We start from the raw sequence: 14,665 nt of genomic DNA, 5'->3' as shown, positions 1-14,665 counted from the left end.
AAAATAATTTTCGTTCCTTTCGAAACTTTAAAGGAGGACCCTCTACTTCCTCTTCCGCCACAAAGCAGGAAGGGAATTTTGCTCAATCCAAGTCAGTCTGGAGATCTAACCAGGCCTGGAATAAAGGTAAACAAGCTAAGAAGCCCACTGCTGCTACCAAGACAGCATGAAGGGGCGGCCCCTGATCCAGGACCGGATTTAGTAGGGGGCAGACTTTCTCTCTTCGCTCAGGCTTGGGCAAGGGATGTTCAGGATCCCTGGGCATTGGAAATTGTGACCCAGGGGTATCAGCTGGAATTAAATTTTCTCCCAAGAGGGAGATTTCATCTTTTACGTTTGTCTGTAGACCAGACAAAAAGAGAGGCGTTCTTATGCTGTGTAAAAGACCTCTATACCATGGGAGTAATTTGACCAGTTCCAAAACTAGAACAGGGACAGGGGTTTTACTCAAATCTGTTCGTGGTTCCCAAAAAAAGAGGGAACTTTCAGACCGATTTTAGATCTCAAATGTCTAATCAAATTCCTCAGAGTCCCATCGTTCAAGATGGAGACTATACGAACAATTTTGCCAATGATCCAAGAGGGTCAATATATGACTACCGTGGACCTGAAGGATGCGTATCTTCACATTCCTATCCACAAGGATCATCATTAGTTTCTAAGGTTTGCCTTTCTGGACGAACACTATCAGTTTGTGGGCCTTCCTTTCGGGTTGGCCACAGGTCCCAGAATCTTCAGGAAAGGTGCTAGGGTCCCTTCTGGCGGTTCTCAGACCGCGGGGCATAGCAGTAGTGCCCTACCTGGATGATATTTTGATCCAGGCGTCAACTTATCTGACCAAATCTCACACTGACATCGTGTTGGCATTTCTAAGAATTCACGGTTGGAAAGTGAATATAGAAAAGAGTTCACTAGTTCCACTAACAAGAGTTCCATTCTTGGGAACTCTGATAGACTCGGTAGACATGAAAATATTTCTGACGGAGGCCAGAAAGTCAAAGATTCTAAATACTTGCCAAGCACTTCAGTCCATTCCTCGGCCATCAGTGGCTCAGTGTATGGAGGCCCTTGGATTAATTGTAGCGGCAATGGACATCGTTCCGTTTGCTCGCTTTCATCTCAGACCACTGTAGCAGTGCATGCTCAGACAGTGGAATGGGAATTATGTTAATTTATCTCCTCAGATAAATCTGGATCAAGAGACCAGAGATTCTCTTCTTTGGTGGTTGTCACAGGATCATCTGTCCCAGGGAATGTGCTTCCGCAGGCCAACATGGGTAATAGTGACAACGGACGCCAGCCTCTTGGGCTGGGGTGCAGTCTGGAATTCCCTGAAGGCTCAGGGTGTTTGGACTCAGGAGGAGTCTCTACTACCAATCAATATTCTGGAACTGAGAGCAATATTCAGCGCGCTTCAGGCGTGGCCTCAGTTGGCTTTGGCCAAATTCATAAGATTCCAGTCGGACAATATCACGACTGTAGCATATATCAATCATCAAGGGGGAACAAGGAGTTCTCTAGCGATGATAGAGGTTTCAAAGATAATCCGATGGGCGGAGGCTCACTCTTGCCATCTATCAGCAATCTATATCCCAGGAGTAGAGAACTGGGAAGAGGATTTTCTAAGTCATCAGACTTTTCATCCGGGGGAGTGGGAACTCCATCCGGAGGTGTTTGCATCATTGATTCGTCAATGGGGCACACCGGAATTGGATCTGATGGCATCTCGTCAGAATGCCAAACTTCCTCGTTACGGGTCCAGGTCAAGGGATCCCCAAGCTGTACTGATAGATGCTCTAGCAGTACCTTGGTCGTTCAACCTGGCTTATGTGTTTCCACCATTTCCTCTCCTGCCTCGTGTGATTGCAAGGATCAAACAGGAGATAGCTTTGGTAATCCTAATAGCGCCTGCAAGGCCACGCAGGACTTGGTATGCGGATCTAGTGGACATGTCCTCTCTGCCACCGTGGAAACTTCCATTGAGACAGGACCTTCTCATTCAAGGTCCGTTCCAACATCCAAATCTAAATTCTCTGCAGCTGACTGCCTGGAGATTGAACGCTTGATTGTATCTAATCGAGGATTCTCTGAGTCGGTCATTGATACTTTGATTCAGGCTCGCAAGCCTGTCACTAGAAAAATTTTCCATAAGATATGGCGTAAATATCTTTATTGGTGCGAATCCAAGGACTACTCATGGAGTAGAGAGAGGATTCCTTGGATTTTGTCTTTTCTCCAAGAAGTATTGGAGAAGGGATTATCAGCTATTTCCTTAAAGGGACACGTTTCTGCTTTGTCAATTTTACTACACAAGCGTCTGGCGGATGTCCCAGACGTTCAGTCTTTTTGTCAGGCTTTAGTCAGAATCAAACCTGTGTTTAAACCTATTGCTCCGCCATTGAGTTTGAATTTAGTTCTCAATGTTCTTCAAGGGGTTCCGTTTGAACCCATGCATTCCATAGATATTAAGCTTTTATCTTGGAAATTTTTGTTTTTAGTTGCCATCTCTTCTGCTCGAAGAGTTTCTGAGCTTTCTGCGTTACAATGTGATTCGCCTTATCTTATATTCCATTCTGATAAGGTGGTTTTGCGTACTAAACCTGGATTCCTTCCTAAGGTTGTTTCAAATAAGAATATTAATCAAGAAATTGTTGTTCCTTCTTTGTGTCCTAATCTTTCTTCTAAGAAGGAGCGTCTGTTACATAACTTGGACGTGGTTTGGGCCTTGAAGTTTTACTTACAAGCGACCAAGGATTTCCGTCAAACATCTCCTTTATTCGTTGTTTATTCTTGATGACGTAGGGGTCAAAAAGCTACGGCTACCTCTCTTTCTTTTTGGCTGAAAAGCATCATCCGCCTGGCATACGAGACTGCTGGACAGCAGCCCCCTGAAAAGGTTACGGCTCATTCTACTAGAGCTGTGGCTTCCACATGGGCTTTTAAAAACGATGCTTCTGTTGAACAGATTTGTAAGGCTGCGACTTGGTCCTCCCTTCATACTTTTTCCAAATTTTACAAATTTGATACTTTTGCTTCTTCTGAGGCTATTTTTGGGAGAAAAGTTCTTCAAGCAGTGGTGCCTTCCGTTTAGGTATCTGTCTTGACCCTCCCGTTCATCCGTGTCCTGTTGCTTTGGTATTGTATCCCACAAGTAAAGATGAATCCGTGGACTCGTCGTATTTTGTAGAAGAAAAGGAAATTTATGCTTACCTGATAAATTGATTTCTTCTACGATACGACGAGTCCACAGCCCTCCCTGTCATTTTAAGACAGATTATATTTTATTTCTAAATTTCAGTCACCTCTGCACCTTTTAGCTTTTCTTTTCTCTTCCTATACCTTTGGTCGAATGACTGGGGGTGGAGAGAAGGGAGGAGCTATATATACAGCTCTGCTGTGGTGCTCTTTGCCACTTCCTGTTAGCAGGAGGATAATATCCCACAAGTAAGGATGAATCCGTGGACTCGTCGTATCGTAGAGCAAATCAATTTATCAGGTAAGCATAAATTTCCTTTTTAAACAACTTTCCAATTTATTTCTATTCTCTAATTTTCTGCATTCTCTTGGTATGTTGAAGGAGCAGTAATACACTACTGCGAGCTAGCCAATGACATCAGTAGCTTCTGAGCCTTCCTATGTATACTTGTAATCAAAAGATAAACCTGTGTTTCTCTTGTAAGGTGTATCCAGTCCACGGATCATCCATTACTTGTGGGATATTCTCATTCCCAACAGGAAGTTGCAAGAGGACACCCACAGCAGAGCTGTAATATAGCTCCTCCCCTAACTGTCATAGCTAAATGTCATTCTCTTGCAACTCTCAACAAGCAAGGACGTTGTAGGAGAGAGTGGTTAAATATAGCTAGTTTATTTTCTTCAATCAAAAGTTTGTTATTTTTAAATAGTACCGGAGTTGTGCTATTTTATCTCAGGCAGTAAATAGAAGAAGAATCTGCCTGAGGTTTCTATGATCTTAGCAGGTTGTAACTAAGATCCATTGCTTTTCTCACATATGTCTGAGGGGATTACACAGATGAGGTAACTTCAGCGAGAGAATGGCGTGCAGTTTATTCTGCTATCAGGTATGTGCAGTTATAATTTTTTCTAGAGATGGAAAACACTAGAAAATGCTGCTGATACCGGATTAATGTAAGTTAAGCCTGAATACAGTGATTTAATAACGACTGGTATCATGCTTACTCCCAGGGGTAATACCCTTATGATATTTACAATATAAAACGTTTGCTGGCATGTTTAATCGTTTTTATATATGCTTTGGTGATAAAACTTTATTGGGGCCTAGTTTTTTCCACATGGCTGGCTTAAATTTTGACTAGAAACAATTTCCACTGTTGTAGTATAAAAGTTACAGTTGGTGCAGTTAAAATTACAAACTGTGACATCCAGCTTCCCTCAAAGGCCCTCTGAATGCTATAGGACATCTCTAAAGGGCCCAAAGGCTTTCCAAAGTCGTTTATTGGGGAAGGTAGGGCCACAGCTTGCTGTGGCAGTTGGTTGTGACTGTTAAAAAACGTCTATTTCGTTTTTTTGATCCGTTTTTTGAACTAAGGGGTTAATCATCCATTTGCAAGTGGGTGCAATGCTCTGTTAGCCTATTATACACACTGTAAAAATTTCGTTTGATTTACTGCATTTTTTCACTGTTTTTCAAATTCTGACAAAATTTGTTTCTCTTATATTTGCTTGTTAACTTGATTTAAAGTGTTTTCCAAGCTTGCTAGTCTCATTGCTATTCTGTATAAACATGTCTGACATAGAAGAAACTCCTTGTTTATTATGTTTAAAAGCCATGGTGGAACCCCCTCTTAGAATGTGTACCAAATGTACTGATTTCATTTTATGCAATAAAGATCATTTTCTGTCTTTAAAAAATGTATCACCAGAGGAATCTGACGAGGGGGAAGTTATGCCGACTAACTTTCCCCACGTGTCAGACCCTTTGACTCCCGCTTAAGGGACTCACGCTCAAATGGCGCCAAGTACATCTAGGGCGCCCATAGCGTTTACTTTACAAGACATGGCGGCAGTCATGGATAATACACTGTCAGCGGTATTAGCCAGACTACCTGAACTTAGAGGTAAGCGAGATAGCTCTGGGGTGAGACAAAATGCAGAGCATACTGACGCTTTAAGAACCATGTCTGATACTGCCTCACAATATGCAGAAGCTGAGGAAAGAGAGCTTCAGTCAGTGGGTGATATTAATGACTCAGGAAAGATACCTGATTCTAATATTTCTACATTTAAATTTAAGCTTGAACACCTCCGCGTGTTGCTTAGGGAGGTTTTAGCTGCTCTGAATGACTGTGATACCATTGCAGTGCCAGAGAAATTGTGTAGACTGGATAAATACTTTGCAGTGCCGGTGTGTACTGATGTTTTTCCAAATACCTAAAAGGTTTACAGAAATTATTAATAAGGAATGGGATAGACCAGGTGTGCCGTTCTCTTCCCCTCCTATTTTTAGAAAAATGTTTCCAATAGACGCCACCACATGGGACTTATGGCAGACAGTCCCTAAGGTGGAGGGAGCAGTTTCTACTCTGGGGTGAGACAAAATGCAGAGCATACTGACCTATTTTTAGAAAAATGTTTCCAATAGACGCCACCACATGGGACTTATGGCAGACAGTCCCTAAGGTGGAGGGAGCAGTTTCTACTCTAGTAAAGCGTACTACTATCCCTGTCGAGGACAGTTGTGCTTTTTTTTTTAGATCCAATGGATAAAAAATTAGAGGTTACCTTAAGAAAATATTTATTCAACAAGGTTTTATCCTACAGCCCCTTGCATGCATTGCCCCTGTCACTGCTGCTGCGGCGTACTGGTTTGAGTCTCTGGAAGAGGCTTTACAGGTAGCGACTCCATTGGATGACATACTTGGCAAACTTAGAGCACTTAAGCTAGCCAATTCTTTTATTCTGATGCCATTGTTCATTTGACTAAACTAACGGCTAAGAATTCTGGTTTTGCTATACAGGCGCGCAGAGCGTTATGGCTTAGATCATGGTCAGCTGACGTGACTTCAAAATCTAAGCTACTTAACATTCCCTTCAAGGGGCAGACCCTATTCGGGCCTGGTTGAAGGAGATTATTGCTGATATCACTGGAGGAAAAGGTCATGCCCTTCCTCAGGACAGGTCCAAATCTAGGGCCAAACAGTCTAATTTTCGTGCCTTTCAAAACTTCAAGGCAGGTGCGGCATCAACTTCCTCTAATGCTAAACAAGAGGGAACTTTTGCTCAATCCAAGACGGTCTGGAGACCAAACCTGACATGGAAACAAGGTAAGCAGGTAAAAAAGCCTGCTGCTGCCTCTAAGACAGCATGAAGGAACGGCCCCCTATCCGGGAACGGATCTAGTAGGGGGCAGACTTTCACTCTTTGCCCAGGCGTGGGCAAGAGATGTTCAGGATCCCTGGGCGTTGGAAATTATATCCCAGGGATATCTTCTGGACTTCAAAGCTTCCCCCCCAAAAGGGAGATTTCACCTTTCACAATTATCTGCACACCAGATAAAGAGAGAGGCATTCTTACACTGTGTACGAGCCCTCCTAGTTATGGGAGTGATCCATCCAGTTCCAAAGGAGGAACAGGGACAGGGTTTTTACTCAAATCTGTTTGTGGTTCCCAAAAAAGAGGGAACCTTCAGACCAATTTTGGATCTAAAGATCTTAAACAAATTCCTCAAAGTTCCGTCGTTCAAGATGGAAACTAGTCGTACCATCCTACCACTGATCCAGGAGGGTCAATATATGACTACAGTGGATCTAAAGGATGCTTATCTTCACATTCCGATACACAAAGATCATCATCGGTTTCTCAGGTTTGCCTTTTAAGACAGGCGTTACCAGTTGTAGCTCTTCCCTTGGGATTAGCTACAGCCCCAAGAATCTTTACAAAGGTTCTAGGGTCACTTATGGTGGTCCTAAGGCCGCGGGGCATAGCAGTAGCCCCTTATTTAGACAACATCCTGATACAGGCGTCAAACTTCCAAATTGCCAAGTCTCATAAGGACGTAGTACTGGCATTTCTGTGGTCGCATGGGTGGAAAGTGAACGAGGAAAAGAGTTCTCTATCCCCACTCACAAGAGTTTCCTTTCTAGGGACTCTGATAGATTCTGTAGAAATGAAAATTCACCTGACGGAGTCCAGGTTATCAAAGCTTCTAAATTCCTGCCGGGTTCTTCATTCCATTCCGCGCCCTTCGGTGGTTCAGTGTATGGAAGTAATCGGCTTAATGGTAGCGGCAATGGACATAGTGCCGTTTGCACTCTTACATCTCAGACCGCTGCAACTATGCATGCTCAGTCAGTGGAGCGGGGATTACACAGATTTGTCCCCTCAACTCAATCTGGACCAAGAGACCAGGGATTCTCTTCTCTGGTGGCTATCTCGGGTCCATCTGTCCAAAGGTATGACCTTTCGCAGGCCAGATTGGACAATTGTTACGACAGATGCCAGCCTTCTAGGTTGGGGTGCAGTCTGGAACTCCCTGAAGGCTCAGGGATCGTGGACTCAGGAGGAGTCTCTCCTTCCATTAAATATTCTGGAACTAAGAGCGATATTCAAGGCTCTTCAGGCTTGGCCTCAGTTAGCAACTCTGAGGTACATCAGATTTCAGTCGGACAACATCACGACTGTAGCTTACATCAACCATCAAGGGGGAACGAGAAGTTCCCTAGAGATGTTAGAAGTTTCAAAAATGATTAGCTGGGCAGAGATTCACTCTTGCCACCTATCAGCTATCCATATCCCAGGTGTAGAGCACTGGGAGGTGGATTTTCTAAGTCGTCAGACTTTTCATCCGGGAGAGTGGGAACTCCTTCCGGAGGCATTTCCACAACTGATTCATCGTTGGGGCAAACCAGAACTGGATCTCATGGCGTCTTGCCAGAACGCCAAGCTTCCGTGTTACGGATCCAGGTCCAGGGATCCCAAGGCGACACTGATAGATGCTCTAGCAGCGCCCTGGTCTTTCAACCTGGCTTATGTGTTTCCACCGTTTCCTCTGCTCCCACGACTGATTGCCAAGATCAAGCAGGAGAGATCATCGGTGATTCTGATAGCACCTGCGTGGCCACGCAGGACCTGGTATGCAGATCTAGTGGACATGTCATCCTTTCCACCATGGTCTCTGCCTCTGAAACAGGACCTTCTACTTCAGGGTCCTTTCAACCATCCAAATCTAATTTCTCTGAGGCTGACTGCCTGGAGATTGAACGCTTGATTTTATCAAAGCGTGGCTTCTCCGAGTCAGTTATTGATACTTTAAGACAGGCACGAAAGCCTGTCACCAGGAAAATTTACCATAAGGTATGGCGTAGATATCTTTATTGGTGTGAATCCAAGGGTTACTCATGGAGTAAGGTCAGGATTGCTAGGATATTATCTTTTCTCCAAGAAGGTTTGGAAAAAGGATTGTCAGCTAGTTAAGCGTCTGGCAGATGTTCCAGACGTTCAGGCATTTTGTCAGGCTTTAGTTAGAATCAAGCCTGTGTTTAAACCTGTTGCTCCACCATGGAGCTTAAACTTGGTTCTTAAGGTTCTTCAAGGAGTTCCGTTTGAACCTCTTCATTCCATAGATATCAAGCTTTTATCTTGGAAAGTTCTTTTTTGGTAGCTATTTCCTCGGCTCGTAGAGTCTCTGAGCTATCTGCCTTACAATGTGATTCTCCTTATCTGATTTTTCATACGGATAAGGTAGTCCTGCATACCAAACCTGGGTTCTTACCTAAGGTGGTATCTAACAAGAATATCAATCAAGAGATTGTTGTTCCATCCTTGTGTTACACAATTTGGACGTGGTCCGTGCTTTAAAGTTTTACTTACAAGCTACTAAAGATTTTCGTCAAACATCTGCTTTGTTTGTTGTCTATTCTGGACAGAGGAGAGGTCAAAAGGCTTCGGCAACCTCTTTTTCTTTTTGACTAAGAAGCTTAATCCGCTTAGCCTATGAGACTGCTGGACAGCAACCTCCTGAAAGGATTACAGCTCATTCCACTAGAGCTGTGGCTTCCACTTGGGCCTTTAAAAATGAGGCTTCTTTTGATCAGATTTGCAAGGCGACGACTTGGTCTTCGCTTCATATTTTTTCAAAATTTTACAAATTTGATACTTTTGCTTCTTCGGAGGCTATATTTGGGAGAAAGGTTTTACGGGCAGTGGTTCCTTCCATTTAAGTTCCTGCCTTGTCCCTCCCTTCATCCGTGTACTTTAGCTTTGGTATTGGTATCCCACAAGTAATGGATGATCCGTGGACTGTATACACCTTACAAGAGAAAACACAATTTATGCTTACCTGATAAATTTATTTCTCTTGTGGTGTATCCAGTCCACGGCCCGCCCTGTCATTTTAAGGCAGGTAATTTTTAAATTTAAACTACAGTAACCACTGCACCCTATGGTTCCTCGTTTCTCGGCTTGTTTTCGGTCGAATGACTGGCTATGACAGTTAGGGGAGGAGCTATATAGACAGCTCTGCTGTGGGTGTCCTCTTGCAACTTCCTGTTGGGAATGAGAATATCCCACAAGTAATGGATGATCTGTGGACTGGATACACCACAAGAGAAATAAATTTATCAGGTAAGCATAAATTGTGTTTTTACCACTTATATGTCTGATGGTCATCATTAAACTGTTTTCAAAGCACAGGAGACTAAACCATTATTTTCTTGCTAAGTGTGCAGTAATGTCTCCTGCAGGTGTACCGTCTGGAGGACGCATGCTGCTTATTCACGCTGCAGGGACACTCGGGAGGTATCACTGCGGTTTATATCGATGAGGTTAGACAAACTGACTACTTAACAATTTCAGTACCTGACTTTAACGTTATTTATTATTATTATACTTTATTTCTGAGGCGCCAACATATTCCCCAGCGCTGACCATGGATACAATTCATTTAAATAAAACAATACAAGATTTGTAAGATACAGGACAAAATGTACAAACACATACAGGAGGGATTGAGGGCCCTATTCCTGTGGGAACTTACAATCTAGAAGGGTAGAAGGTTGAGAAACAGGAGGTGAGTTCTGCAAGATTGAGAAAGACGTTAATGTAGAGTTAGATGAGGGAAATGTTAGGTAAGTGAAATTAATTTATTATTGAGTTGAGAGGTAGGCTTCCCTGAACAGAAAAGTCTTCAGGGAGCATTTAAAGGAAGAAAGATTAGGGCAAAGCCTGACAGCACGTGGGAGAGTGTTCCAGAGGGTTGGTGCTGCACGACAGAAGTCTTGCAGTCTAGCATGAGAGGAGGTGATAGTCGCGAATGCATAGAGCAGGTCATTGTTGGATCCTAGTAGGCGGGCTGGAGTATACTTGTTTATTAGAGAGGATGGGTAGAGGGGAGCGGCGTTGGTGAGAGCTTTGTATGTAAGGGTGAGAATTTTGAATTTAATTCTGCTGTGAATGGGGAGCCAATGAAGGGACTCGCAGAGAGGTGCAGCAGATACAGAGCGACGGGAAATGTGGATCAGCCTGGCAGAGGCATTTATGATGAATTGAAGGGGGGAGAGGCATGAAAGAGGAAGGCTAGCAAGTAGGTTATTGCAGTAGTCAAATCGGGAAATAACAAGGGAGTGGATTATTTGCTTTGTGGTGTTAGCACTCAGAAAAAGGCGAATCTTGGAAATATTGCGTAGATGGTTGTGGCAGAATGTAGAAAGTGATTGGATATGGGGGACGAAGGATAGATTTGAGTCAAGTGTAACTCCGAGGCAGCGGACATGGGGCGATGGGGAAATGGTGATGCCGTCAACAGGGATAGAGGAGTCAGAAGTTGGCGTAGAGCTTGAGGGGGGGGGATAAGAAGGAGCTCAGTCTTGGACATGTTAATCTTTAGGTGGTGAGAGGTGTATGGGATGCATTGGATGGAAATTAGGTTATGTGTGTGGCTTTTTTTAAAGTTTCTAAAAGGAGTGCGTGATTGGGTAATGGTGGGAATCAGGGTGGGCCCAGGATTTGGAGAGATGTCGCCTGATGCTAATAGCAGCAAGATGGAAAGTATAAGAGTAGGTGAGAATGAGATTTATAGCAGTGTGGGTATTTCTGGGAGGTGGGGCAGTTTATTAATATCCCTCTGTTCTCTACAATTTCTTTACTGGCTTAGCATTTAAGGGATAGTCTAGTCAAAATGAAACCTTTATGATTCAGATAGAGCAGCAATTTTAAGCAACTTTCTAATTTACTCCTATTTCTTCCTATGGCATTGAGACGTCATTCCAATTACTATTACTATGGGATATTGAACTCCTGGCAAGCAGGAGGAGGCCAAGCGCACCCAGCAAAGCTGTTAAGTGTAACTTATCTTACCCATAATCCCCAGGCATTCCTTTGCCTCTGTCAATGGAGTATGTGCAAAGTTGGTGTCCTTTTATGGGTACTTTTACCTGCAAGCAAGGATTTGGGGCTGTGCTGTGTCCATGTCAATCTCTAAGTAAGAGTAATGGTGGCTTTTAGCCGTTAGAAGACGGGGAGGTGGTCTTTGCCTAACTTCTAACATTTATGCTACCCCTATTAGAAAACTAGCACTGGTTACTTTGTTTTTTCTGGTACTTCAGGTCCCTGTCGGGAGGAGGATTGCTTCCGTCATATCTGGAGTTGGTCAGAAGAATGAAGACTTCTAACCATAAGTCCCTGTGTCCGTTGCCCCCAGGGCTGAGTAGACTTAATGTGGCATATCTGTGGGTAGGGGACTTTCAATTTTATTGCTGGGTAACTCCCTAGTGGTAGTGGGCAATGAGGAAGGGAGACATTTTGGGCACTCTGTATGGTGTTACTTCTGTTGAAACGGTTTTAACACCTGTGCCTGTAGTGTCTCCTTCTCAGCAGCTGTGACTCAGTTTCTTATTTACTGTTGAATCGGAGATCTCCACCTAATCGTTTTTATGAGGTTAACTTCAGTTATTTAGACCGGTCCTATAAGACAGCTTTCTTTTGAGGCTTGTTGGACTGAGATAGCATAGTTTCGAACTATTGCTTTATAGATATATGGCGCCATATTAATATAGGTGCCAAATCTATACTTTATGAAGGTTTCTCCTCTGTGGTCCTATTCCGGTTTGTCTGCATGTGGGATCCTAATCTATGGAGTGATTGAGGGGGATCCTTTATTTATGGGAATACTATTTGTATGCCTAGCGGATAAAATATAGAGGGGGGAAATTTCTTCAGTACGATTCATTTCACTATTTTTTCCCTAAGGGGATCAGCTACCGTTGACTTGTTCTAAATGACAGTGGGCAGCATTATTCTTTTTATTCCGGATACGAGTTAGACATTTCCTGAGGTCCCCTTAGATGATGAGCGCCTAACTGTCTTTTGGGGTTAAGCCATTTTTTTCCCGCCGCGAGACAGTTTTGTTGGCACGCTCTTCAGCAGTAATGGCATCTCCTGCTGCTAGGTGTTCTGCAGCTTACGTGCTGAGTATATTCCTATGAAGTAAACCTTCTTTAGTAGTTTCCAACGGTCCCCTAGTAATTATTAAGTTACTCGTGGGCTTGTTACAGTATGGAAGGGTTAATGTCCCTTCCGTGGTGCTATTAACTCATTATATTTCATTTCTTAGAGCTTATGAATTGGCCTTAATGGGCTTCAGGGAGGTGGCAATTCTGCAGCGTGACTGTTGTAATTTCACCATTTTGTCTGTCTCTTCTCTAAATAGAGGAGCCCTCCCCCTTTTATTTATTAAGAGTGCATACTTGTGTTAACTGTTTTCCCTGTTCAATTAATGTTAGGAGAACGATGTACTCCGTCTTTACAGTGTATTAATTGCCTGTAGTAACTGTTCAGAGGGACTTTGTGTGTAATAGGAATACTGTTAGTTGTTTTAGCAGCTATCCTATATTTTTATGTACATTTTTGTGTCCCCTTTACTTGGGGAGTGTTGTCTATGTGAGCATTCCTACCGGCCTTAAGTCACTTAGGTGAGCTCTCTCATCTAATTACTATTGGGAATATCACTCCTGGCCAGCAGGAGGAGGCAAAGAACACCACAGCAAAGCTGGTAAATATCACCTCCCTTCCCTCCAACCCCAGTCATTCTCTTTGCCTACGTTCAGAGCAAGGAGGTGGTAAAGTTTAGGTGTCTGGAAGAAGATTCTTCAATCAAGATTGTATTATATTTTAGCAGTGCAAGTTTGTTCTGCTTTTTTCCTGGGGTTTAGCCGTAGTCCATGTCAGTCTCTTCAGTAGAGTAGTGGTAGCTTTTAAGCAATTGGGAACTTGTGGGGTATAATCCTCACTGTGCCTCCCAAAAATGTTTATTGCTGCCCTACCTTGAAAGCCTGAGGGAGATTACTCAGTCTTTAACTTTTTCCACAGGTCCATGTGAGGGAGGATGCCTCTCAAACCTAGTGAGCTGCCCTTCTGCCAAGCAGATTTTGTGGAGGTAAGTGCTAAGTTTATTTTTCTAGCAGGAGTAAGGTGTCTGACACAGTTGTGGCTTTTCCGAATGTTCCTTCCCAGAAATCTGAAAGGGAGATACTTCAGTAGCATCTGAGGGGGTGCTCCGGTTGCGGGGCATTGCAGTGGCGCCTTATCTAGACGATATTCTGGTTCAGGCGCCATCCTTTCAACAAGCGAACTCCCACACAGAGATGTTATCCTTTCTGTGCTATCACGGATGGAAGGTAAATTTGGGAAAGAGTTCCTTAATTCCAGCTACCAGGGTAGTGTTCTTGGGAACCATATTAGTTTCCCTATTAATGAAAATATTTCTGGCAGAGGTCAGAAAATCAATAATCTTCGATTCTTGTCGGGCACTTCAGTCCTCTCCTCGGCCGTCAGTGGCTCAATGTATGGAGGTAATCGGTCTGATGGTGGCTGCCATGGACACAATTCCGTTTGCCCGTTTCCACCTCAGGCCTCTGCATTTATGCATGCTCAAACAATGGAACGGGGATTATGCAGGTCTGTCTCCACAATTACATCTGGATCAGGCGACAAGAGATTCTCTTCTTTGGTGGTTGTCTCAGGAACATCTCTCCCAGGGAACCTGCTTCCACATACCCACCTGGGTGATTGTGACAACGGATTGCCAGCCTGTTGGGGTGGGGAGCAGTCTGGGGCTCTCTAAAGGCTCAGGGGACATGGACTCGGGCGGAGTCTGTTCTCCCCATAAACATTCTAGAACTAAGGGCAATCTTCAATGCTCTTCTGGCCTAGCCTCAGTTAGCTTCAGCCCGGTTTATCAGGTTCCAGTCGGACAACATAACTTCAGTTGCTTACATCAGCCATCAGGGAGGAACTCTGAGTTCCTTGGCCATGATAGAGATAGCCAAGATTATTCAGTGGGCGGAGATCCACAACTGCTGTCTATCTGCGATCTACATTCCAGGAGTGGACAATTGGGAAGTGGATTGTCTGAGCAGACAGACCTTTCACCCGGGGGGGTGTTTTCTTCTATAAGGTACAACGAGTCCACGGATTCATCCTTTACTTGTGGGATATTATCCTCCTGCTAACAGGAAGTGGCAAAGAGCACCACAGCAGAGCTGTCTATATAGCTCCTCCCTTAGCTCCACCCTTAGTCATTCTCTTGTCCTACTCTAAGTACTAGGAAGGGTAAAGTGAAAGAGGTGATAAAATGTTAGTTTTTATTTTCTTCAAGCAAGAGTTTTTTATTTTAAATGGTACCGGTGTG

The 14,665-nt window shown here is 43.8% G+C and overlaps 1 protein-coding gene across 3 annotated transcripts in view; it reads left to right on the top strand.

The window, feature by feature from the left end:
• Positions 1 to 14,665, top strand: part of SCAP (SREBF chaperone) — a 490,982-nt gene that overhangs the window by 452,414 nt on the left and 23,903 nt on the right. For all 3 annotated transcript variants that reach the window (XM_053713699.1, XM_053713698.1, XM_053713700.1), the window contains one exon: positions 9,723 to 9,803. In XM_053713699.1, coding sequence (XP_053569674.1) covers positions 9,723 to 9,803 — 81 coding nt within the window. The remainder of the gene's footprint in view (positions 1 to 9,722; positions 9,804 to 14,665) is intronic.

This window comes from Bombina bombina, chromosome 5 (genome assembly GCF_027579735.1).
Source record: "Bombina bombina isolate aBomBom1 chromosome 5, aBomBom1.pri, whole genome shotgun sequence".
NCBI classification, from domain to species: Eukaryota; Metazoa; Chordata; class Amphibia; order Anura; family Bombinatoridae; genus Bombina; species Bombina bombina.
This window is presented reverse-complemented; position numbering and strand designations above follow the sequence as displayed.